The sequence below is a fragment of the Eschrichtius robustus genome, chromosome 14 (genome assembly GCF_028021215.1).
Source record: "Eschrichtius robustus isolate mEscRob2 chromosome 14, mEscRob2.pri, whole genome shotgun sequence".
NCBI lineage: Eukaryota > Metazoa > Chordata > Mammalia > Artiodactyla > Eschrichtiidae > Eschrichtius > Eschrichtius robustus.
In genome coordinates this window covers 19,538,370-19,565,072 of record NC_090837.1, presented here as the reverse complement: position 1 = coordinate 19,565,072, position 26,703 = coordinate 19,538,370, and the positions used below count along the sequence as shown (strand labels likewise).

Genomic DNA, 26,703 nt, shown 5'->3' with positions numbered 1-26,703 from the left:
CAACGTCCTGGAGCAGAGGCGCTCAGGGAGCCCTCAGGGGAACGCGGAGACCTGCTCCCTGCCCAGACGGACGGGGAAGCAAGACCCCAGAGGGACTGCCCAAATGTGCCCCCAAGTCCTTCAGCCTCTGGGTCCCCACCGCCGTGATGTGGAGCTCCCCCCCTGACTTTTCTGATCACTGCCAAAGGCGAAGTGAACTCCTGTTGTTCCCTTAGGAACCGGCCTGCTGCAGGGTCAGCTGTTCCCGCCCACGGTAGATAACCCTCTCCACCAGCGCCCCTGCCAAAGCACCCTGACCACAACTTCCTGTGTATCACACTTGTTCTAGAGGTTCAGGGGTGGGGTGGGGGAGGGTAGAAGCAGACAATTCTCCGCTCCCTGATTCTGTCCCCCACAGCCCTGCTGCCTTTCGTGTTCCTCCTGCCTTTCCCCAGTCTCTCCTGTTCCCCCAACCCGTCTCTCCGAGCTGCAGCCAATACCCCTCAGATTCAACATTTTCTCTGAACTCTCTCTCTGTAGGTAATGCCCTGGAGTGGAGGGGTCCTGCATTCCCAAAGAGGCCCCTGGAGGTATTTTTCTAGAAGAGAAAAAGTCCCCTGAGATGAATGTTTTAGAAGGTAGAAATGAGTGTGTGTGTGTGTGTGTGTGTGTGTGTGTGTGTGTTGTCCTTCTCCCTGTACAAAAATGACTAAAAGGCATTGGGAAGCAAAAATCAAGAGTTTGAATCCCAGCTCAGGCACTGTCAGGAAGTAAGCCAGGCTCTTCACTTCTCTTAAGCCTTTGGCTCCCTGATCTGACCCTCAGGGTCCACGTGGGTTTCAGTGCTTAAGTAGGGCCACCCGCTGTCCTGATTGCTGGAGCTGAAAGTCTTATATCCCACGATATAGGACTTTCAGTGCTAAGATCAGGGCAGTCTCAAACAAACCGGGACATCTGGTCACTCTACACTTAAGTCGGGGACAAGCTAACTTATAGAGCCTAACCCAGCCTGCTGCCTGTTTGTAAACAAAGTTTCAATAGAATTCAGCCAAACCCATTCATTTATGACACAGAGTCGATCACTGCATTCATGCCACGATGACAGAGTCGAGAAGTTGCAACAGAGGCCACGCAGCCTGCCAAACCTGAGATATTTATGGTCTGGCCCTTTAAGAAAAAGTTTACTGGCCCCCAACTCTACATGACAGGTGGTCAGTTGTAGGAAGGCCTTGTAGGGTGTGGCCAGGCTCCCCCTGTGAGGAGGGGCCGCTGGGTGTTAACGGGAGATGGGCCCCATGTGGAACAGAGGGGTCAGGGTGGGCTTCTGGGGAGGATGGCATTGGTGTTTAGAGGGGTATCTGGCTGAGATTTGGCGGGGGGAACCAAATTCTGTGGGCTTGAACTGGGTCACGGGAGGTGCTGAAGAAAGTGGTTCCCGAGGCCAGCACCCTCTGTCCTCCAACAGCCTGAACCCCGCCTCCCAGCTGCCCAAGGGTACAGCAAGATGTGCCCTGAAGTAACCGCAACAGCCCGTGCAGGGGTCTTCCTGAGGGGCCTGGGGCTGGGCGTGGACAGCAGAGGACCAACTCCCCACCTGAAGGAGGCACCTTGGTACCTTGATGCATTCGTTCAGCCATCGCTTGTTTACCAAACATTTACTGAGTGTCTGTGCTCTCCCGGGCCCCGAGCTGGGCCCTGGGAGACTTCGGTGAACAAGGCAGAGCCCACCCTAAAACAAGGCCACAGGGGGAGGCGAGGGAGGGCGGGACGGGGGTCACTCTATCATCAGATGGAAGCTCATTGGTCCACAAAGTTCCAAAGAAGCCTGTAGCCTTGGGCTTTCCAAGCCTGCCCAGCCCTCACATACCCAGCCCTCACCCTGGGCTCCTGGGAGAGATACCCCAAATGGGGAGTGACAGGAAATGAACTCAGGAATGCCGTATTCCCCCCCAAAAGTGCCCCCTTCCTGTGCGGTGACCATGGCCACCAGAAGAAAGTGGCAGTGGGGGTGTGGGCAGGGAACCCTGAGTCCTCCTGGGCACATGGGGATGGGATTCCAGCAGCTGTGGGAGGCGTTAGAGGGGGCCAAGAACACATGGGAGGCAGGGAGGTGGAGGGAGCCTCTCCAGCCTCCACTGGAGGTTCCGTTTGTCAGGCCTGCTTTGGTGCCTGGACCTTGGCTGCTCTCAGTCCCGTGTAGGGTGGCCAGGGTTCCCACCCTGAATATTCCCATCCCCAGGGGGCTCCAAGGAAGCCCGGACCCATGGCATAGAGCCTGGGTATGGGTGGTGGCCCAGCAGGCTGTGGAGGCCGCTTGGGGGGCTGGTCCTGCTCAGGCAGCCGGGCCGGGAGCTAAGGGAGGAAGCTGTGCAGGGTGAGGTCATCCCCCTCGCGGTCCTCCCCGGGCCCCGCCTTCAGGCCCTGGCTCTTGGCCTTGGGCAGGCGCCCGTTGGCCATGGCAGCTGGCCCCTCACCCCCCTCGGGCAGCAGGGACGAGATGCAGACCATCTCAGTGGGGGAGTAATTGCGCACGGGGTACAGGTGGTTCTTGCGGGACAGGCGGATGGCCAGCACCACGGTGCACACGAGGAAGACGGTGGCCACCAGGGCCAGGATGAGGATGGCCAGCAGGCACTGCTTCACTGAGCTGGGGTCAAGCAGGCCCTCTGTGGGGCTTGGGGCCACGGAGCTCCGGGGGAAAAGACTCTGACCATTTTTCCATTTGTGGATCAAGTCATCAGATGAATTGCCAACTGCCACAATGGTGCTCTTGGGAGGATCAGAGGGCACAGGAAGGGCTGTGGTTAGGCCCCTTGTGGTAGCAGGTCTTGTGGGCAGGGTCTTCACAGTGGCTGGATCTGTGGGCAGGGCCCCTGTGGTAGTGGGCTCCATGGAAAGAACTGCTGTGGTGGCCAGTTCCGTGGACAGAACCTCTGTGGCAGTGGGTTCCATGAACAGGGCCTCCGTGGCAGTGGGTTCTGTGGACAGGGCCTCCGTGGCAGTGGGTTCTGTGGACAGAGCCTCCGTGGCAGTGGATTCTGTGAACCTGGCCCCTGTGGACAGGGTCTCCATGGCTGTGCGTTCTGTGGCCAGTGCCATTGTGCTTGCTGGCTCCGTGGGCAGGGTCTCTGTGGACAGAGCCTCTGTGGCTGCAGACTCTGTGGCCAGTGCCATTCTGCCTGCTGGCCCTGTGGACAGGGCCTCCACTGCAGCTGATTCTGTGGATCGATCCTCCGTGATGGGAGGGATTACAGTGACTGGTTCTTTGGTCAGAGTGACCAGTAGGACCAGTTCCTTGCTCAGATTCCCAGTGGCTGCCCCTCCTGCATCCAGGACAGCAGGGTCCCTTGTGGCCACCTCCAGAGTGGTTGGCTCAGGTGTTAAAGGCCCTGCAGACGCTCTCTGCTCCAATGTTCCCGTCACAGGCAGACGCTTGGGGGCCTCGGTGCTATAGTTAAGCATTTCTGGAGGGTCCGTCTGTATGTCATAGTCATATATGTCGGAGTCGTCCTCATCCACTTCTCTCCGGCCACGGACACGCAGGGGGCCTGGGGCCTCCTCGGCTCCATCCTCCAAGGTCTCCCACAGCTGGAGGCTGCTGCCAGGGCCCAGCAGGGCCAGGAGCAGTAGGAGTTTCAGAAACATGGCACCTGGAGGGGGATACGGACAGAGGGATGTCAGGATAGCTGTACCCCTGGACCTGCCAAGCACCCTCAACGGCCACAGCTGGGAGCACATCTGGCCTGGGGCATCCTTGTGATCCAGCACATGCCTGGTGCACAGAAGACCCTCAGCAAATAGCAGCTATTATTACTTAACAACATCAATGAATCCATCTTGGGGGTAGCCCTTCAACTCCCTCTACATGGTGCCTAGAAATGTATTTGCCTCCTTATTCTTTTTTATTAAAACTTTTTATTTGTGGGCAAGACAATCTACTGGGGTGCGGAAAGATAATATTAGATCTTCTAGTTATATTAACTTTTACGTCACTTCTTAATTTCTATTTTTGTATACATTTATAATATATTATGAGTGCAGTGGTACTTGTATACAATTAATAAATAGATCAATGTTCCTATATCGTCCACTGATGGGGTCCATGAGCAAGAGTTTGGTGGCTTCAGGTTTGCAGGATAAAGCTGTTCATTTGGCCCTTTGAGGCCTCTCAGAGTCCGATCCTGACTCCTCTCTCCACATCACTCTGTTCCACTTTCCCTTATCTTGGCTCCCATCCCACACAGCCCTGTCCTGTCCCTCAGATTCTCAGTTTTCTCATCCTTTCTTGGTGTCTTGGCTTGGCCCAGTTCCCTTTGGCCGGGTCCTCACTTACTTGATGGGGATGACAGCACCTATCCGGAGACTATTGTGAGGATAAGATGAGGTGATACCTGCAAAGCCCTTAGCACTTTGCTCCCATCTCCAGCTCCCACAAAGGGCAGCTACTTCAGTTCTTTCAGTAAATCTATCCCATAAGTACTCAAGGGCCCAGAGCCATCAACTGCTCTATCTGGGGCCAGGAGATAAACTCAGATCTTTTCTGAAGAGGCTGTCCTCAGCGAGTTGACATCCATCTCATTTGCCTGTGAGTAGGGAGGGCCACTGTCCATCCTGGTATCACCCCTCAGCCTCCCGAACAGGTAGCCAGAAAGGGCAGTGCCTTTCCCTTTGGACATCTCATTGATCTTTCTACTTGGCCTTGTGAACGCTCATGCCTTCTGGATTTCCCTCTCTCCCCTTACGCTCCCCCTGGCACTGGCTGGTGTCTGTGGGATTCAAAATCTTGCAGCTGAGACTCCTGTGGTGACCAATAGCTGTGTTCTGGGGCAGGATTCATATATCACTCGATTCCCTGACATAGCACCCTTCAGCAATATGCAGTCCCAGGCACAGTGTCTGGGGCAGAGCCTGGATAATTTCCAGTACCTTTCCTTGTTTGTTTTTTTAATTGGAGTATAGTTGATTTAAATGTTGTGTTAGTTTCAGGTGTACAGCAAGGTGATTCAGGTATACATATATTGATACATATATCTATTCTTTTTCAAATTATTTTCCATTTATTCAATACCTTTCCTTGCACTTCATGTAATTCGGGGCAGAGAGCAATTGTTCATCATTCTTTGAGTGACTGTAACTCACTCATGGATCCCTCAGCTTCTAGGCTCAATCCAACCTCTCACATGTTAGTTAGAATTATGATGGTTTCTAAAATGCCAGTCTGATTTTATCTTAAAATAATTTCTTAAACCAAACTTGATGACATTTGCACCAGACACATCTGGCTCTCACAGTTGTCCTCACTTTACTGAGGAGGGATGAGGCTCAGAGAGGTAGAGCAACTTGCCCAAAGCCACACAGCTACCGAGTGGCAGAGATCAGATTCGAAGCCAGCGAGGACTCAGGAAGGCTTTGTGGAGAGACCTGATCTAGTTGGAGGGGCAGAAGGAGCAAAGGCTTGGAAAACAGCTTAGCTTGATGGGTTTGTGGCTGCTATTGGGGATCCAGCTGGGGAATGGAGGGCAAAGTAAGAATAAGGAGGACCTTGAAGGCCATATCACCCAGAAAGGTCAGCCCCCTCTGTACTGGGTGCTATGAAGGGCACAAGATTGAGGGCACAGATTGTGGGGCCTAACAAAATGATGTTCAAGTCCCAGCTCTGTCCATTACAAGAGGAATGACCTTGACCCAGATCTTTGCCTTTCTGAGCCTCAGTTTTATCTGTAAAATGGGAACAACAAACACTACCCATCTCACAGGGCTGTTGGGAGAATGCAATGAGATGAGGGATTCAAAAGTTCCAGGCTCACAGTAGGTGCTTAATAAGTGTATTACACACACACACACACACACACACACACACACACTCTTTGCCTCTGAACTTGCCTTTGGGAGGCAGACTGTTTTGCACAGGGGGTCAAGTTCCTTCTTGGGGGAAGAGAATATGGCCTAACCTTGGCCCCACTTTCCTGCGGGTGGGGGACTTTAGGAATAAGCCACCAGCTCTAGGACATATTTCGTAACTATGAAGACTCACACCCACCACCCCCACTTGGGCAGTTCTCGGTTCCTGGAAGGCAGAGCCTTCAGTCACTTCCTGGAAGCAGAGAGGGAGAAACAAAAACAGAAGACCCAACCCACCAGTTCCTGGGTCGGGGAGGCAACTGGGCGAGTCAGGGAGGCTGGGAGGGTACTATGGAAGGGACCAGGTTGTGTTCCCCAATGTGGGCTCTCCCCCTGCACCCATCCCCACAGTCCCCTGCGCACAGAGGCAGCCTGGGGTGGAGGAGAGACCACTTAGCCGCTGTGTAACCTGAGCAGATCGCTTCATGGAGTCTGAGCCTCAGTTTCCTCATCTGTAAAATGGGCGATACTGTCTCAAAGATGAGAATGGAATGAGATGCTGCAGGGAAGATTCCCTGATGCTGGCATCCAGCAGGGGGCGCTGTGGACAGAGGAGCAGAGGAGAGGGGGCCCTCCAACTCAGGGAGAGTACAGAGATGGCGACCTCCCTACCTCCCTACATTAGGGAAGCAGTTAGGGAAGCTGCAAAGACCTGTGTGAGAGCAGAGACCTCCCCGCCTGTTTGGGATGCAACCGTGAGCACTAGGAAAACCAGCATCTCCCTGCCTGGGCCTGTCTAAGGCGACCAGCTCATCCCAGACATCTGCAGTGTTAGCACGGAAAATCCCTCGTCCCAGTCAGTCTCAGGCAATCCAGGTGCCTAGTACCTGCCATACTGTGGCCTTCAAGGGGAAGGGACCGGGGACACAGCAGCCTCTAGCCAGGCCGTGGCTGGGCAGGCTTCAGCCCATGTGACTGAAACCCACATGGCTCCCAGAGGCTCTGTGGCTCCAAAGAGTCACGCAGTTAACAAGGAGAGGAGCAGAGCATAAGCGCTGTGTATGGCAGGTAGGATAACAACTTTAATCTTCGCTAAAACACATTTATGATGCATTATAAAACTCCCAGTGCGGATGGATCATTTCATTATCTCATCATCTGGGGGCCTCATTCATCTTCACCTCCAGCACTGGCTGCTATGGTTCCTGTTACACAGATTAGGGAAGCAAGGCTCAGGGCAGTGAAGTCACTTCCTTCAGGCCCCACCTTTCACCTCTTCTCTCCTCTGAGGGCAGGAAAATAGTCACTTACCGCAGGAGTGGGGTGGGCAGGGCTCAGAGAGAGGGGCAAGGAGATGCCACATCCTATTTTTCTTGTTGCTTGCTTAACGGAGGAGGTCAGACACTGCCCGTTTCCTGTCCTCACCCGAAACCAGGGTGCTTCTTCCCCAAGCCCCACCCAGGCTGTGTGGAGGAGCGAGCTGCCAGGGGCCACACCCCAGCTCTGGAGACTGCGCCACATGGCTGCCCTGGACCACTCAGGAAAGATGCTTGTAGGACTCAAGAAGCTTGGGACCTCCCGTTTGGAATCCTGAATCCCAGGAGTCCCGGCGTTCAAGAGCTTGAAACCTCAGGATCCAAGACTGAGCATCTCAGGGTGTGGGTTGAGCAGCCTCGAGAGAGGGGATCCAGCGGAGGCCCAGGTGTCCCCCGAGATCGCAGCACAGGTCTGAGTCCTGCTGCACTGGACATGTAACCCAGCAGGACCCTGTGGGGCCTTCCCAGGACCGACCGACCCCTCCCCCATATCCTCTGCTTTAGCTCCTCCCTGAAGTACCTAGATAATAGTATCGGATGCACATTTCCTGAGTTGCTTTACAGATGCTAAAACCCCCACCAGCTGGAAGAAATTAACTACTTGATGACCCCAGACCTGGCGCGTGAGGACTGATAATGTTAACCCCTGTGATGCCACCCTGTTACCTCACCATCGACCAATCAGAGAATTGTGCACGAGCTGATCACAGACCCTGGAACTCCCCTCCCTCACCTGGCGTTTAAAACTGCTTTGCTAAAACTCATCGGGGAGTTTGGGCTTTTTGAGCACTAGCTGTCCTGGACTCCTTGTCTGGCGCCCTGCAATAAACGCCGCACTTTCCTTCACCACAACATGGTGTCAGCAGATTGGCTTTACTGCACACAAGCGAGCAGACCCCAGTTTTGGTTTGGTAACAGAGAGGATCTGGCCCAGCTCAGGATCAAATCCAGTAACAAACCAGATCCAGTCCCAGTTCTGTCGCTTACAAGCTGTGTGATCTTGGGCAACTGAACACACCTCTCTGAGCCACAGGTTCTTCACTTGGAACACAAGATACCAGCAGCGCCTACACTTTGTGGGGTTGTTATGTGTTGAAGTGAGCTGATCCGGGTTGAGCGTTTAGCACATAGTAAGTGCTCAATATAGGCCAGCTGTTGTCATTGTCATTCTGCATGTAAGGCCACATCCCTGAAAAATCTACAGCCCTGGGACAGCTTTGACACACTTCTGACCTTGTCAGTCAGAGAGAGCTGGGGCCAGGAGCCCCAGAAACCTGTCTCCACAGCAAGTCCTGGGTGCCATACACAGCCTTGGTCTCCTCTGGTTTGTGTATCAAGTGTAGACAATGTGCTGGACACTGTTCTAAGAGCTATGCATGAACTATTAACTCACTCAGGCCCCACAACCTCCTCGTATTAACCCCACATGAAACATGGGGAAACTGAGGCCCACTTGGTGCTTAAAGTCACATGGCCAGTAAGAGAAGGAGCAGGAACTTAAACCTGGTTGGTCTTGCTCCAGAGCCCACCTCATAGTCACAGCTCTGTACCACTTGTGAACATGACCTGGCCCTTCTCCGGAGCCGAAGCAAATGCTCCCTCCTCCAAGAAGCCTTCCCAGATTGCCCAGGCATCATTAGTCCGGTTGTTTAAACCTTTTTTAAAAAATGTTTGTTTACTTTCAGAACATTCATTCCCATCAGCTCATAAACACTAACAGGACAGGAACCACAGACATCTTACGGCTCACGCTACACGCCCAGGGCTTAGCAGACGGGCAGGTGCTTGGCGGACGCTGTGACATTGGTCCATTGGAGCACAGGCACTGTGGCTGCCCTGCTGCCCCCACCAGACCACAAGTCTCCACAGGATCCCTGGCCTCCACAGGCCTGGCATCCTGGGGGCTCATTAAAGGCGTGTTGCAGGAGTGGACACAGGAGTGAGGCAGGGCAACAGGCATACAACTGCACAGGACGTGCCATCTGCAGGATTTTGGCCTCACATTTGTCATCCTGCACTTCCCAACCTTTTCTAATCAATTACCCCAGCCCTATCAAGGAGCCTTTCCGACATTACTTTTCCTAATTACCACCCGCGCCCATGAAATTTTAATACTGCAGATATAGCTGTTGAATGTTCTGTGACCCTTTACAGGGACACAAACCATAGTGATAGCTAAGATTTTTTTTGCCTTCCCTCCCACCCTCCAAAAAACCCAACTCTCAACTGTCGTACCCAAATTTGCTGGCCTGGTACAGAGGAAGCGAGGTCCTTTCACAAATGAATTCATTGAGACTTACACCTGGTTTTAGTTTAACAACTGACAATTTTCAGAGGATATCTGTCTGTCTGTAGACAGATGGACCAGCACACAGAGACACGCACAGATACACACCAGCCATCTGTAACAGAGAAGAACAAGCCTGACTCCATCTTGTATTTCTGTCTTTAAAAGATGGGGAATGTTTCAACTATCCCTAAAGAAAGTCCTCTGGGGTGCATGTTGGATAAGTGGTCTGATTACAGCTATGAACCCATGAGTAAGAGGAAGATGATATTTTATTTTAACAGTGTGTGGCCACAGTACCTGTTAGGATCTAAGGAATGGTGGCCTTTGAATGGCTCTCTAAATTACAATACAATCCTGAAATTAGAGCTATTCTGTGAAGAAGCAGGGAAGAATGATAAAATCCCCTACATGCAAGCATTTGTGCTATTACAACAGGATGAGAAAAAGTCAGACAGTTGTCGCCTTAGGGTATAAAGGCTTGAAAAGAAACCCAAGGCAAGAGCTGTCACACAGGAAGAAAAGGAAGGGAACAAGAATGAGGATACATTGCTCCAAACCTTAAACACTCCCCTGGCTGAGCTGGGTCCCAGCCACTCCAGCCACTATGCCAGTACATCTACCTCTTCCACTGCCTCCCATTCTTCTTGCTCCAGCCCCAATTCCCAACACCGGGGCTCAGGTAGTGGTCAGACTGGCTCCCTCTCCTTATAGGGATCAATTATTTTCCTGGGCACAGGGACCTCATCTGGTATCACCATCTAAGACCCAACAGGGCACCCAATTTGGACTGGGAGCCACTCCCAGAGCAGGGCAATTATCCAGTAGGGTGCATAAATGAAAATGGCCAGCTGGCTGGGTTTCTATGGACGCACAGTCCCTTGTCAACCTTGGACTTGTTTAATTGGACAATCCTCCTTATAGGGAGAATCCTTTCCGAATGACAGAATTGTTTGCTTCCATTTTTGCCACCCATCACCCTTCCTGGACAGACATACACATTCTTCTCAACATGATCCTTACAGGAGATGAAAGGAGAATGGTCACTGATAAGGCCAGGGAAGAAGCGTACCAGCTCCACCTAATGGACCCAAATGGTACACCCACCCAAAGCCCACCTAGCAGCACCCACAGTTGAACCAAATTGGGATCCTCAGTGAGGCAGCAATGCCCTTATTAGAACACTGCCCTAAGTGCATCTTGGCAGGACTTCGAAAAGGGGTCCCAAAACAAAAGAGTTTGAAAATATTCAAGAAATTCAGCACAAATCAAATGAAGACCACTCGGAATTTTTGGAAAGGATTTATCAGACCTACAGACATTATACTGATGCCAATCCCAAGGGCCCTAAAAATACTAGAAAGGTAAACATGAACTTTATCAGGCAAAGTGCCCCAGATATCAGGAGAAAGTTACAAAAATTAGATGGTGCATTTGGAATGATTCTTTCTCAGTTGGTAGACATTGCTTTTAAGGTATTCAACAGCAGAGAACACAAACAGAAAAAGAAGGCACAAGGTGAAATGTACTTTTCTAACTGTTGCATTGGATTCCTGGAAGACAGGAGGCTCTGAGAAAGATAAGCCAGCACTAGGTAAAGAACAATGCACTTATTGTAAAGAGAAAGGACATTGAGAAAGAGAATGCCTGAAATTAAAGAACAAGAGGGCTAAAGACATGGAAGCAACGTAAATGTCCAACAACAGATGAATGGATAAAGAAGATGTGGTATATATACACAATGGAATACTACTCAACCATAAAAAAGAACCAAATAATGCCATTTGCAGCAACATGGATGGAACTATAGATTATCATACTAAGTGAAGTAAGCCAGAGAAAGACAAATATCATATATCATTTATTTGTGGAATCTCAAAAAAAAGATACAAAATAACTTACTTACAAAACAGAAATAGACCCACAGACATAGAAAACAAATTTATGGTTACCAAAGGGGAAAGGGGTGGGGAAGGGATAAATTAAGGGTTTGGGATTAACATATACACACTACTATATATAAAATAGATAAACAACAAGAACCTATTGTATAGCACAGGGAACTATACTCACTATTTTGTAATAACATATAAGGGAAAAGAATCTGAAAAAGAATAGATATAAATATATGTATAACTGAATCACTGTGTTGTATACCTGAAACTAACACAACATTGTAAATCAACTATACTTCAATTAAAAAAAAAAATTTTTTTTTAAAAAGGAGGGCTAAAAAAGGAAAGGAGTGGGGCCTCTCAGATGGTAGAGAGGGAAGAATGTTTAGATGATGAATGAAGAGGCCCAGGGGCTCCTCTGGATTTATGACACTCAATTCAAATATCCCCACAGGAGCCCCGGGTAAAACTGACAGTGGGAAGCAAACTGATTGACTTTCTGGTAGACACAGGGGCAACGTATTCCATGCTAAACACTAAGTTGGCACAGAGAACATCCCGGTCTACCCCAGTCACTGGGGTATCAGGGGAAGTACAGAGCGATCATTTTCAAACCACTGGAGTGTCAATTAGGAAATCTGATATTAAAATGTAGTTTCTTGTACATGCCTGAATGCCCTATCCCCCTCCTGGGCCAAGATTGCCTCTGTAAACTAAATGCTCAAGTGACTTTTTCACCAGGACACCTTGATATCAGAGTCCCATCAGAACATGCTTTAACACCTACAGAGGGCTCTCCTAGAAAACTCAAGAAAAGCAGACAGAACTTGATCCCCCTGAGGTCTACAGAAAGGTGAGATGAGAAGTTTGGGCTGATGGTGCCCCAGGAAAGGCAAATTATTCCTCGATTTGGATTGCCTAACACCAAAGTGACAATGGGTTTGCTTTTGTCTACAAGTATAATCCAACAGGTATCATATTGATTGGAAACTACTCACTTACCTTGGGATAAGGCTTTGCTAGTTGCCCCGCGACAGATTACAGCGGCTCCCAGAAGCAAGCTTAAATTAAGCCCTTTTGAAATATTGGATGGTAGGCCACTACAGGTGTCTGCCCAGGCAGGAGAATCTGTAGCCAATAGGTCTGCAGACTTGGACTTGCAAGCCATCAGAAGATCTTAAGTTGTTGTTAAGAGCCTACCAGCCTCCTATCAGATAAGTAACGATGACTTTACTCTCCCATTTCACTTGTACTTGTTGGAAAGGAAATGCTTTAATAAAGTTATCTGTGTGGCCAACAGGGGAAATATGCAAAGACAGCTCAGGGCAGAGCAGCCTAGGTGCCCTCATCCCAAGTGCTGGAGTTTATATATATGTTCAAGTGCTTGTCTAAGTGTTATGACAGGGCCATGAAAAGGGGGAGCAGTGTCCTCATAATGCAAACTGCTTATACCCAGCCTAGGACTCGGGAATACTTCCAGTTCCAAGTTGATAAATTCCATTCCACCATCACCCCCTCCTTGCCCCCGTTCAGCAGGAAGTAGCCAGAGTGGTCATCACCCCTTATCCCGCAAGACTGTGGAATGGACATGGACAGTAGGGCATTGTAACAGAGAAGAACAAGCCTGACTCCATGTTGGATCTATTCCTTTAGCTCTAACCTTTGTGCTCTGTTGCCTCTGCTTAGTCCTACTGGCTCTGCACCTTTGTAAAGGAATGTCACCTACAGCTTGAAATATACATAATATCCTTTCTCAAGGCTCTGCGTCCCGGGCTTGACCTTTAAAGGTATAACACTTTTCCATTCATATAGAGATGAAAAAGTTGCAGAACAGAAAATAACAATCGTCTTGTTGGAGGTTTACAGAAACATTGTGACCAGAACTATGTGGACAGCTGCAAGAAAAAAGGATCCCAGCACCAAGAAGTTTGCAACAACCAGCCACACCCCCTCCCCTTTTAGTACACAAGAAGCCTGAATTCTAACTCAGGTAAGAAGGTTCTTTGGGACACTAGTGGGCCATCTTCTCGGTCTGCTGGCTTTCCAAATAAAGTTGCTATTCCTTGCCCCAACACCTTGTCTCTCGATTTAGTGGCCTGTCCTGCAACAAGAAGTACGACAGGTAACAATCCTACTTCCTTCTAGCCAGAGGCCACCCCCACTGTCTTCCTGCTCCAGCTCAGCAAAGGAGACTGAGAGACAGAGGCCTTGGGTCTTTGTGGGCTCCATGAGGGTCCTGTGGCCAGATGGGGCCACCACAAGTCCAAGCTCGGCCACCTCCCAGCAATGCTGCCGTGGGCTGCCGCTTCTCCCCTCTGAGCCTTGGTTTTCTCATTTGTAAAAAGGGGGCAGGATTCTCAGATGATTCCCTGGCCCCTCTGAAGGCCTAGGTTCCCAGGAAGTGCTCAGCCTGGCATCCCAGCCCATTCCATTGAGTTTCAATCCCCTCTGTCTGCCGGCCAAGCCCAGTGAGGGCGGCATCTACCACGTATGGGCGCGTGTGTGTGTGTGTGTGTGTGTGTGTGTGTGTAAGGGGATACTGCTTTAGCCACCAGCCCCCCACCATTCTCTTTTATGCTCCTAAAGCACCCCAGATACAAAAGTAATAAGAGTATTCTAATCATTATTGTTTTCTCCTTTGCTAGCAGTAGTATCTTAATACTAATATTTTAATAATTTGCTGTGGACAAGCATCACTTTCTCAATCCTGTAAGGATGTGAAAAACACAGTTTGGAAACACTACTTTTATGGATCCATAGCCTGAGCAAATCCTTTCACCCCTCTGGGCCTTGGTTTCCCAACCATGCAAGAAGGAGTAGGATGATTTTTAGGGAAATGCCCCTGATTTCTCCAGTTTTTTGAATTCAGAGTAGCCCCCAAGCCGGAAGCTGCTGGCAAACCTGACAGGAAAGGCAGGATGGAAGGGAGCAGGATCCGGAAGAGACAGCAGAATAAGGCTACAAACTCCAGGCAGACCTCAATCCCGAGTGGCCAGGGATTTGGGGTGTCCTTTCCAGGGGCTGCAGCTCAGGCTCTGCCCAGGGCTGCCCCCCAGCCTGCCCTTGGCTGTCAGGCAGGCCCGCTGGTCCCTGGAGACCCTGCCACCCAGCCACTCCCTGTGGTTTTTGCAAGCTGGCACTTACCGTGCTCAGCAGAGCATGAGATGGCTGCCTCGTGGGCCCAGGAGAAGCGGCTTCTCTGCTTTAGCGACAAGGACCCCGCCTGTGCTGCCAAGCACGGCTGTGGCACCTCTGCCGTGGTCTCAGACCGCTCCAACCCCCAACGGCCGTGTGTAGAAGAAGGAAGCAAAAGTGTGGTTACTCAAGGCCACGTGACGGCCCACACCTCCTTGTTTGTTGCAGCTTTGGGGACGCTGATCAAGCTTGGGTGGGTAGTAGGAGACAGGGCCCTGCTGAGCCCGAGGTTACTCTTGGGTTCCTGTAACCACGAAAACACCTAGAACCACATGGAAACTTGCAGGGGAGGGGTAGTTGGTGGGGGAGGGGGGCGGCCCAAGCTGAGAAACGCCACAGCACTACTCCACGGGGATGGAGTGTGGAGGTGAGAGGGCACCCGTCCTGGAAGGGAGGGAGTGACCAGATGCAAAGGAGGACGGTGGGGAAGCCAGCAAGTAAACAAGTAAACAGACCGTTAGGACACAGTGTGGTCATGTCACCCCAGGGTGAGCCAGGGAGGGGCCCCTAACCCACCCTGGGTCAGGGGGGAGTTGTCAGGAGACTCTTCCAAGGAGAAGTGGCCCTTGAGATGACAAGTAGGGATGGGCTAGGGGTGGGCTGGGCGGGCAGGCCAGGGGGAAAGCAGCAGCCCAAGGAGAGCGCAGAGCAAGAGCCAAGGCTGAGAGGCCTGAGAACGCACAGACTCTCAAGGAAGCCAGGGAGGAAGGGCTGTCTCCCAGGGTCTGGCCAGCGGCTTTGTACGTGGTGGGGCTCAGGACACATGCAGAGAGGTTCACATCCTGCCTTGCACACAGGTTGTTTTAAACTGAAAATCAGAGCCCCAGTGGGTTGTTCACATGACAGAACCTTGATCACTTTAGGAAGCTACAGCGGGAAGGGGCCCAAAACTCAGTCTGTACAGACAGGGAAACTGAAGTCCCCAAAGAGGAAGGGAGACCCTCAGAGCTTCCTGCTCCTCCCCAGAAGGTGGGGGAACAGCCAGCCCTCAGGGGCAGGGGCTGAGAAACTCTGAAAGCCTTACGCAGGAGAGGAAGGCCACTTCCCTATCATAAGCATTCCAGGTACGTCTCTTCTAGCCTGGGTTCACAAGCACTTTTGGGGGCGGGACAGTCTCTCTGTTAGGATCTGCCCTGGATGTCCACCCCGAATCCCAGTGCATCCTGAACCACGGCCCATCACCAGACCCACAGGTGTGAAGCCGATGGCAAGATCCCTAAGATGCAGCGGTCAAGGAGAGAGAGCGGACCAGGAGTCAGGGACCTGTGTGCCCCTGGGGTGACTTCCCCCCATCCAGGTCCCAGTCCCCCACCCCCACCCCCAGTTCTCTATCTATAAAATAGGAAACCTCCAAAGACGGAAGGTTCTCCAAGAACTGGGGAGGATGCTGATGGCCAAGTCAGAGGGGCACGAGGGTGGCTCTGACAGGAACTTCCAGCAGGCCAATCTCCCACCTGTCAGGGTGGAGAGGGGAACAGCCATGACTTTGCAGCAGGCAAGACCCAGTGAGAGTCCAGCTCTGGGCCAACAGTCTACACAGAGAGTGACTGACCATCCCCGCCTGCCTGGGACTGAGCGGGCTCCTGGGATACGGGACTTCCAGTGCTAAAACTGGGTCAGCTCCAGGCAAACTGGGATGAGTTGGTTGTCCTAGAGCAGGGACCAGCCCCTCCCAGGCCATAGGGCCAGGGGACCTGGTCATTTGTTCTATTCTGAATGGGGTATCAGAGGCTGTTAGCTGCACCTGCGGCACTGGGGTGGGGTACTGGCCAGGGGGTCCAGAGCAAGCAGATGCAGAGCCCCGCATCTCCCAGATGCCTCCTTTCCTCCGTGACCCTCATGCAGCTACAAGCTGCTTCTCAGAAGATTTGGGCACAGCCTGGGGAAAAGTTAATTCTGCCACTGTCCAGCCCCCCGGTCCCTTATGCCCCTATGAGCTTTGAGAACCATCCAGGAGCAGTGCCCTGGAAGGGACCACTCTCAAGACCAGGGGCCTCGTAACTGGCCTTTTACAAGCTGCGTGACCTAGGCAAGTCACTCCTCTGGAGCCTCAGTTTCCTCACCTGCAAAGCCTCGTAATACAAACGCCTAACATTTCCTTGGCCTCTGCTATGCGCCAGACGCTGTGCATCTATCCGCTCGTAGGCTCACAGCAGCCCTTGGAGGTCAGGATGCTGAGGCTCAGAGCGAGGCTGTGCCTTGCTCAAGGTCACACAGAGTCAGCGGCAGAGGCCAGGGAGCCAGAAAAAAGCCCCCAACCTCCACCCCTGGCCTGGGATCGTGCTGGCTGAGTATTTGAGTGCTGGTGAATCTTCTCTATACCAGCAAGTGCTCTATGTAAGGGGGAAGGTGATAACTTAGCAGCAGGTAAAGCTATGTCAAGGGAAGACTTGTGCCGCTAAATCTGCCTTGTAGAGGAGGAAATATTGCTAAGAGGATGCTGGTTCTTGGCGCCTGTGCGAAGACCATAAAAGCACAGCACACCTCGTGGCCCATAAACACCTGTAAGATGCAAGCATTCAAAGTGAGCAGGTATCCACTTCCACAAATGGAACCCAGAAAAGTACTCCAGAATGCCTTCAAAGATTGAAGCAATGATATTTCACCTAAGAAATATTGGGAAGAAACATTCAAGTCCCATACAATGGAAACCTGTCCCTTAATGGGATAAGACGCAGGGGTTAAAGTCACATTTATGCTGAATGCTTGTAAAGCACTCACACCTCGTTAGGTGTAAAAGCAGGGTACAAAAATGTATAAACAGCATACTTTCAACGGGGTGTGGGTGCTTAGAGGATGGACTGAAAAAAAAGGTTACAGTGCCCTGTAAGCATGACAGTGGCCCTTTCTTTCTATTTTCCTTTTCTATAATTTTAAATAGAAAAATGTATATAATGATGTATATGTCAGCTTTATTATCAGGAAACAGATTTTAAATTGTACGAGGACTTTACAGACACCCTACATTTCAGGATGGCTAGACAATCTGCTGCTTTTGTCTGTTTCTATCCTTATGGGGTCTTTGGGGGCAGCTCCTCCCCCCCCACAACCTTGTGTTTTTCGGGGCTGCCAACCATGGTTTCCCAATGCCCCCCGGCCACAGCGATGGGACCAATGATATCACTTCTCCAAATGCTCCTCAGCCTGACTATAGAAGATCTCCATGGAAGATTCTCTGGAGGGGTTTAAGAACCTGCTCATATCATAGACTTAAACTCTCAGAGAACAACGCATTCCCTAGAATAGAATCAGGGAGCTTTTTCTATAAAGGGCCAGAGAGCAAATCTTTTCAGCTTTGTGGATCTGTCAGTAACTATTCAACTCTGCAGTTGTAACATGGAAACAGCCATGGTCCATATGTAAATGAACGAGCATGGCTGTGTCCCAACAAAATCTTATCTACAAAAACAGGTGGAATTTATTTACAAAAACAGGTGAATTTGTCCCACAGTCTGCAGTTTGCTGACCCCTGACCTAGAAAAATGGAAGTCACTGGCTATGAGGAGAACCAGACTGGAAAAGGGACCCACCTGGTCCCCACTGATGGGCAGAAAGAAACACCGGTCCCCTTAAGACTACACTGCTGGCTTTCTCAGTGCAGGGCACATTTATTGAGCCCTGACAAGCGCCGGGCACTGGGATGAGCCACAAGCAGGACACACACTGTCCTTGTCCTCTTGGGGCCTTCAGGTTAGTGGTCAGGCCAAAAGCTACCAGGTAGGGCCACTGAATGCAGCCGGGTAGAAAACACAGGCCTAAGAATCAGGAGAATTGGGTCCTTGCTTCACATTTTCTGTGTGGCTTTAGGGAATTCACTTGAGCTCTCTGAGGTTGGATCATCTGGAAAACGGAGATTTGAATGCTTAGTGCAAAACAATGGAACGACTCAGTTAAGGCCTGAGAGTAAATAGGTAGGGCTGCCGATATAGGCAGAGGCCAACTGCCTCACCTCTTTGACTCCCTGAGTCCATTTACCCTAAAACTCAAGAGCAAAACCTGCCATAGGTTTCAGGATGCCATTCCTCAATGAATAAGAGCAGAAGCCCCTTCTTTGCTCCAAGTGCAGGAACTCTCTCCCTATGCAGGATTCAGTGGCTCCCCGTTGTTTTTAGAATAAAGATTCAAATCACCAGCATGGCTGGCAATGCCTAACCACCCCCCTCACCCCTGGCCTCATGTCATTCACATGCCCCCTTGTTCTCTGCTCCAGCTCCTTTTTTTAAAGCTCCTTTTATATTTCCCCCTGACACAGGGTCTTTGCATGCACAGTTCCTTCTGCCTGGAGCAGTCTTTACTGGTCATCACCTGGGTAACCTCTCCTCACTCTTCAGACCCAGTTCACGTGCCCCCTCCTCAGGAAAAGCCTGTCCTGCCCACCCTGCCCCATTCTGCGATCTCAGAACCCTGTGCCCCTCTCCAATGTACGTGGGATTATCTAATAAATGTCTATTTCCCCGGAAGCCCCAGGAGAAAACCATGTCTGTTTTGTTCACTGTGGCATCTCCTGGGCCAAGCACAGAGCCTGGCACATAGGAATAAAAACTGCTAACATTTATCAGGTGTTTCTCTGTGCCAGACAGTGTCCTAGGCTCTTGATATATGCTAACTTGTTTCATCGTCACAATTGCCCCATGAGGTAGGTACTATTAGTATTCCCATTTTATAGATGAGAAAAACCAAGGCCCAGAGAGATTAAGTAACTTGCCTAAGGTCACACAGCTAGTTAGTGGCAGAACCAGGGTTTGAACCCAGGCTGTCTGATTACAGAGCCTGCGTTCAATCAGATAAAAGGCTGTTGAATAAATATGTAAGTAATTCCAGCTTTTCCTGGCTGGCCCTGCCTGCGATGATTGGTCCAAGGGGATGCAATGCTCCCCACCACCCTCTAACCTGAAGTGAGCAGCTGGGGTGTGGAGCAGGAATTACAATCAGCAAAGCCACTGGGTGTTAAGTTCCCTTCTCTATCAGAGTCCAGTGGTGGGCCTTTTGGGAAGGGAACAAAGGCCCATTTATGGGCCTTCTGGGAAAATGTGGTCCTGGGCATGAACCAAAGCCTGTTACTGCTGGAGCAGCCCCATCTTAAAGGGAGCGGCGTGGCTCCTTGGGCCGCCAACTGGACGACTAAGGATTTGATATCCAAACAGTCCACAACCTCCTTATACTCAGACCCTCCTAGATGATCACTTGTGCGCTAAATGGGGTCGTGCTTCCGTCAGCTGATGGGTGAAAGTGCTGCAGCTGCCACATGGTGACGGTCACAGCCTCACGGTGGGCACCCAGACCCAACGGCCTCACCACTGCCTGTACAGCTCTGCTTGTGCAGAGGCCTATTTGGTTGTTGCTCCTTAGTCGTTTCTGGTTGTGGAGTGCGGTGGGAAACTGTTCTTATGAAACTTAATACCATAGAGACAAAGAGAGGAAGCATTAGGTGGCCAAGGCCAGCAGAGCTTAGCTTCAACGTGGTATTCACCAGACATAAGCTGGTCAGTTATTGAGGAAAACAAGAAAAAACAAACAAAAAAACACTTGTGGACTTCTGGAAATATGTGGATAGGCAAGGACTGTATCTGACAGGCCAGGAGTAGCTGAGCTCTGATCATCTTTGTAATTTGCTGGGGACCCACGGGGCCCCTCCCTCACAAGATGTCCACTTCCTGTAGGACCCTATGCCCATTTCTCTGAAAATGGAAAAAACTGCAGGAAAACGGGGGTGGCATCCCATAGAATCATGCCTGCCTTCCTAAGTGGCCATCATGCCTCCTAGGAAGCTGGGGCTCAGGGAAGGGTCCAGGTGGGCCAGACCGCAAAGCCTGTGGCTTCCTCTCAGACAAACAGGAGTCCAGCTGGCAGCGCAGCAGTTTTCAAATATACCCACAGGACCCTTTGTTCAAGTGAAAGCAAAGGTCTCATGAAACAGAGAACAGAGATATTCTAATAAAAGGCCCAGCCCTGGAGAGGCAGAGGGGAACCAAACCCAAATGCCTGCCCTTCCCTTCCTCCTCCCCACACATCCTCTTTGACCCAAGGGACGGCTCACGGGCTGCCATTGGTTGATTTGAATGTCCGAAGGGGAAACGGCCACTTTGGGGGCCACCACAGCCAGGACGTCATTCTGTTAGGGGAACCAATGAACAAAACTGCCCTCCCTGGCAAGGCCCAATAGTAACCACTTGCATGAGTTACCTGACAACAGGACCTCCTGGTAAGGAATGCAGAACTGACAAGCTACCACCAACCAGAAGAATTCGGGAAAGGTCAGGAGATGCCGGTCCATGTGTCCTACCAACCTCCCAGAATCCTTCTCGCTGGAATCTATCTTGGCTGAGGGATGCGCGTGCCACCGGGAAGGACCATGAGTCAGAATGATTGGCCAGAGGCAACCCGGAAACTAACCCCATCACCATTAAACCCGAGACTGCGAGCCACGTGGCAGAGCAGTTCTCCTGGGTTCCCTCACCCTGCTGCTCTCGGCCCGGGTGCCCCTTCCCAATAAAGTCTCTTGCTTTGTCAGCACGTGTGCCTCCTCAGACAATTCATTTCTGAGTGTTAGACAAGAGTCCACTCTTGGGCCCTGGAAGGGGTCCCTCTTCCTGCAACAATTCCCCTCTCAAATGGGAACAGAACTTTGAGGAGTTCACATTCAGCCCGATTCTGGCTGCCTCTCAGGAGCTGGCTGCTGGGATGGGAGCCTGCAAAGTAAGCCAGTCCTCCAGAGCGAACAGGGACTCTCCAGGGCTCACTGGGTCAGCTTAGGGTGGACAGTGGCCAGCGCAGGGGCTGGTCCCAGACCTAGAAGGCCAGACGGCAATCAAATCTAAAACAGTGCTCCAGACTCGATGATTTCTCCAAGGAACACAGCAGCTGAAGAAATCAATGCCTCCAAGGAACCACCCCAAGCACTGGGCCTGGGCTTGGCCCTAAAGGTACAAAGATGAAGAACTCTGGGCCTCGGAACTCAAGGGCCTCTGATGAGGGAGACAGAGCTGCATGAGGCAGGAGTTTTGGTTACAGACGAACTCAAACGAGCTTAGGTGGCAGTAGGATTCCTGGGGTAACTCGTGCAGCAGGATCTCGGGCATGGACTTGGGGAGCAGAAGGGACCCAGAGCGTTTTCTCCATCACTGTGTACCTGTCCTGCCTGCCTGCTAGCTCCCTGCGCCCCCAAATCCCAGGCCTTTGTAAAGGAGAGCTCAGATTTGCCGGCACTGAAGGTGGCGGGCTCGCTGGTCCAGCCTGGGGCGGACTGGGGACAGGGGAGGGTCATAATCTGGAGGCAAAGCACTGTTGCCCAGATAATCCAATAGGTACCCCCATCTCAGATAATAATGTCTATACTTTCAGTTCACTCATTCAACAAGTATTTATTAACACCATATGCCAGAATCTAGGGATACCACAGTCAAGTTCCTGTCCTGTTCTCATTCAATTTGGGAGAGACAGAAACTCAATGAGTTGATAGAGCTGGTGGTGATAGGTGTTATGAGCCCTGCAGACACTGGGGGTGGGGGGAAGGATGGGTGGTCCAGAGAGAACAGCACATGTGAAAGCTCAGAGGTAGGAGGCCTTGTGACAAGGGGACATCATAAGAGGTCAGGAAATCAAGGGCCAGCTTCAACTTATTGTGAGGATCTTATAGCTCTTATTCTGAGTGGGATGAAAAGCCAATGGAGGGTTCTGGGTCTAAAAACAGGAGTCAGCCAACTTTTTCCTAAAGGGCCAGATTGTAAATATTTCAGGCTTTGTGACCATTGGGTCTCATTGTAAATACTCAACTCTGAGGGTGTAGAGTGAAAGCAGCCATAGATGCTGCTCAAACAGATGGGTGTGGCTATGTCCCAATAAAATTTATGGACACTAAAACTTGAATTTGACGTAATTTTTACTTGTCACTGGGTTTTTTCCAGCCATTTCAAAATGTAAAAAAGCTCTTCTTAGCTTGTGGGCTGTACAGAAACTTTCAGTGGGCTGGATTTGGCCTGTGGGCCTTTGTTTACCCAACCCTGCCTTCACACCTTAAGAGGTTACTCTGGCTGCTGTGTTGAGAACAGACTAAAGCAGGGGACAACAGGAAGCTTGGTTTGGAAGATGTGATGGTTAACTTTTATGTGTCAGCTTGACTGGGCCACAGGGTACCTAGAAATTTGGTCAAGTATTATTCTGGGTGTGTCTGGGAAGATGTTTCTGGGGGAGATGAACATTTGAATTGGTGGACTGAGGAAAGCAGACTGCCCTGCCCAGTGTGAGTGGGTGGGCCTCATCCAATCAGTTGAAGACCAGACTGGAACAGAAAGCCTCAGTAAGCAGGAGCTCCTTGTCTGACTGCCTCTGAGCTTGGTTTTTTGCTGCCTTTGGACTCAAACTGAAACACTGGGTCTCCAGTTGGCTGACTGGAGATATGGGAACTTGGCCTCCATTATCATGTGAGCCCATTCTTATAATGAATCTCTCACTATGTATACGGACACATCTTATTAGTTCCATTTCTCTGGAGAACACAGTACAGAAACTCAGCTCATTTCAGAGATGATGGGGGCATGAACTAGCAGGGTTACAGCAGCAGTGTGAGAAGTAGCTGGAATATGGATGTATTTTGAAGCTGGAGCCAACATGAGTAGCTGAGAGGAGACAGGAACCAGGTGGGAGGAAGGCAGGGGCCAAGTCAAGGGGGCTCGCCTAGGGGAAGCTGAAGAGCTGAAGAGGGGAACCACTTATGTCTCTCTCAGAGATCTTGACAGATTCTGTTCTAGAAAACATCACTCTGGAAGCAAAAAAGGGAACAGGCGGGCAGAGGTAGAGGAACCAGTTACAAGGCTGTTCAAACAGTGGACTGGTCACTCTACAAGGGGGGGTTTCTGGCAGGTGCCTAGATGCCCATATGGGAATCTCCACCTTGCCGTCTTTTGTGACATTTGAATCCACTGCCCCGGTGGAAACTGGCCAGGGTGCTAAGAACTCGCTTGTCACTTTGGGAACTGCAGGTGAGAATGGCGGTACGTTAACCAGGAGGTGCTTTGTCTACCTTCTACAATCCAAACAGCATCTTGGCACAGAAATGAACCTGCAACAACGTCCTATTATATATGGGCAACTTCCCAGTTCTCAGACCTCGTCGCTTAGAGCTCCAAAGCTTGGATTTTGTTGCTGAAACCCTGAAGGTTGATTTCTCTACCTTCAGGGAACTGAGCTTCAGTCCAAACAATGTTTCCTGGCTGGGCCACTTGGTCACTGGCTCCACTCCAATTTTCTGCAGGCCCCTTAAAATCTCGTATTTCCTCAGTGAATGCCAAGATGAATGGAACCATGGTGGGGAGGGGTGGTTTAGAAATGAGTAATGAGAAGAGAGCAGGGCTGTGAAGAAGGTGAAGGCTGCCCTGCCCCCTCAGCTGCTGCAGCACCTCAGGGGCCCCGGGACGCTGTGCGTGACCCGTTCACACTGTGATCGGTCCGCATCACCTGGACTAGTGGGCCGTGAACGTGGGGAAGGTACCTACTTTGTGTTTGAAGCCCTCAGGCAGAGCACCCGACACCAGGCCAGCTCCTTGCTCTTCCCCTTTCAGACACTGATGACTGTCCGTTTCTTTCAACCCAAAGCTTTCCCTATACCCACAACTGTCTGCCGGGCCTTTGTCTGAACCATTTCTCTCCAGTGCTGCTCCAAACCCACCACATCATCCTTTCCAAAAACATTCATCGAGTCTTTCAGATCAGCATGAGGAAGCCTCCATTAAAAAAACAACAACAAAAAACTCAGCACCTAGTGATTCTGGTAACAGAAGAGATCCGTCCACTTGCTTTTCAACTGCTCCCCAACCTCCTGAGCTGAGTGCTTCAGTGGATTAACTTCCGGTCTGACCCGGCTCCCCAGGAATCGGGACCAGCACTGCTCTCCCCTCACGGGAGCTGGGTTCCTCCCCCCAACACTCCCCGCCCCCCACTCATGAACTCAAGGCTCTGAAAATCAGCTTTCTCACCCAGTTTCATTTCCACGCAGTAACGTGAAACTACACTGAACCTCAAAGAGCCCACCAGCCTCTCTCAGCTCACCTTCCTCAAGGTTGCAACCCGTCTACCAAACTTGGCAGCCACCTGACCCCTGAGGATCTTTGGACCAGGAGTAATTTCTCTCTCTCCACTTTTCCATTCCAGGAACTTGCCCCAAGCACACTATGACTAGCGTCTCCTAGCAAACCCCTTCCACTTCTAAGTTTGTGTTAAACCGGTTGCTGGTGGACTAAATTCCTGGGGGCGGGACGAAGAACACTGCTATCTGCATGTCAAGACCCTCTCGGACTTAAAATTGGACACACGCCACCAGGGAGGTGAAACCATCCCATTCAAACAGAGGCGGCAGCTGGGACTCGGATTAAGCATACTAAAAGATACTATCCCATACTGTATTGGTTGGAAACGCATTTCCTGGTTTCCATGGCCTTCCTTCGCTTTTTGGACATATTGAATATGTAATTTGATTTTTCCGCAGCCAACCTATCTTTTCTCTTGTGATTTATTCTATTGCCAGTCTGAAGTCTAGATAAAAAGGGACTTATTTTTACTTCTAAATTTGAAAACAAAACTACTGACCCCATTAAGCACGGACACTGGTGTTGCTGGGAGGCGCTAAGGAGTCCCTGCCCCCAGAGCGACTTCCATGTCCCACCACTTCCTTCCCCACCTCTGACTTATGATGCCTGCTTTAAGGTACTATTAATTTATCACTCATACATTACTTTTAGTAACTTCTTTCTGGGAATAAAGACATTTATAGGAAATTTAGAAATTCAGAAAAAATCCAATTAATGAAAAATTACCCACAACTGCTACCCTACATAGACCACATTTGTGGTCTTCACCCTACACAGAAATATTCATTATATCAATATAGGCACATATCCCTAAAATGGTTTGTCAAAAACAATCTGTTCTGGGGTGGTTAATAATCGAGCCACCCTGCTGGACTAATTTTCACTCTTCCAGTTCCCAAACATGCCTCCCGCTAGCGTCCTTGGGACAAAATTCCCAGAGGTGAAAATCCTGGGCTAACAGGTAAGAACGCTGAAAACTCCTATCTACCCTGTCAACCTGCCCCCGGCAACAGTACCAATTTAACACACTCCCTCCAGCAGTGGAGGAAAAAACGTTTTTCATCTGAAAAAGGAACAAAGGGCACTGTGCAGCTGCCCACCTGCAGAAGGAGAGGTGTGTGTCCTTGACCGTCTCAGGTCTGTGACCCAATGATGGCTTTAGGACGTGGGAATGTGTTATCAGCAGAAAGGGAAGGGCCGCTTTGAGTTAAGTGATTCTGAAGAGCCAACCAGAATTCTTCTGGACACAGAACACCGAGTACAGCAAGGGAAGGAGGCTTTAAAAAACGGAAGTTCTCCCTCGACGGGGCCTGGCTGGCTGCTGTCTGGGGCCAACGTGGTAACCCTGGGTCTTCTGGCAAAGGAGCAAGGCGGCCAAGGTGAGAAACCAGTCGGTCGTAAACGTCCCGCACCACGCATCTGCCCCCTGACGGGAGGCACCAAGGGGCTGCAGACGGAAGCAGCCGACGACTTCCACTTCCTGCGACCGCAGACGGGCTGACCACGACCCTGGCCGCCGTTGCCGCACAGACTACAGCAACTTCAGGAGAGGGTGTTCGAGGACGGGAGGCTTCGTGCCAACTAGTCATCATAGTGGCATTTAGAAAAACCAAATGGAGGGAAGTTCTTTGCTACCATCACTGAGATGTCATGGGTCAATGTTTCAGTGCAAATAGGGAAGCGGAGAGAGGGCCAAGAAATTCAAGTGACCTTGAAAACCTTCTGCTGGAATAAAAAGCACTGCTAAGCCAAGAGTACTGGGCTTCCTACCGAAGAAAGAGCTGCTTTCCAAGGCCCCGATTCCCAGGGAATCAGCTTGTCGTAGGACCCATGGTGGCCGTGCAGTGGGCTCCTGGGGTGGCCAGACGCGGCTATTCCTCTCACCTGAACTCTACGCAAGTCTCGTCCCTCCTTCACAATTCGGGGCTCATCCAGACTAGGCTATCTGCCCCAGATCCGCCCCTGGCAGAGGCTGGAGGCAGGACAGACCCCACTCCACCTGCGGAAGCCGGGGCCCACCCACATGTGCCCCGTACTTACCCCCCGAGAGGGTGGTTCCACCGGGTCAGAGACGCTGGGTCAGGCAGCAAGCTGCGTGCTGCCTCAAA

General features: G+C 50.9%; 1 protein-coding gene across 1 annotated transcript; it reads right to left on the bottom strand.

Annotated features, from left to right (window-relative positions):
* Positions 1-1,603: 1,603 nt before the first annotated feature.
* SELPLG (selectin P ligand) lies at positions 1,604-7,232 on the bottom strand. Its single transcript, XM_068563054.1, has 2 exons — positions 7,132-7,232; positions 1,604-3,629 (listed from the first exon to the last, which is right to left on the bottom strand). Exons 1-2 carry the CDS (start codon positions 7,181-7,183, stop codon positions 2,332-2,334), a joined length of 1,350 nt encoding a protein of 449 aa, XP_068419155.1. The 5' UTR covers positions 7,184-7,232; the 3' UTR covers positions 1,604-2,331.
* Positions 7,233-26,703: the final 19,471 nt, after the last annotated feature.

What these genes read in the sequence shown, in the direction of transcription:
- SELPLG (XM_068563054.1), bottom strand. Translation starts at nt 7,183, where the DNA reads ATGTGGCATCTCCTTGCCCCTCTCTCTGAGCCCTGCCCACCCCACTCC. An exon ending in CTGCCCACCCCACTCCTGCG is followed by an intron (nt 3,630 to 7,131) that starts GTAAGTGACTAT and finishes ATCCCCCTCCAG; the next exon opens with GTGCCATGTTTCTGAAACTC.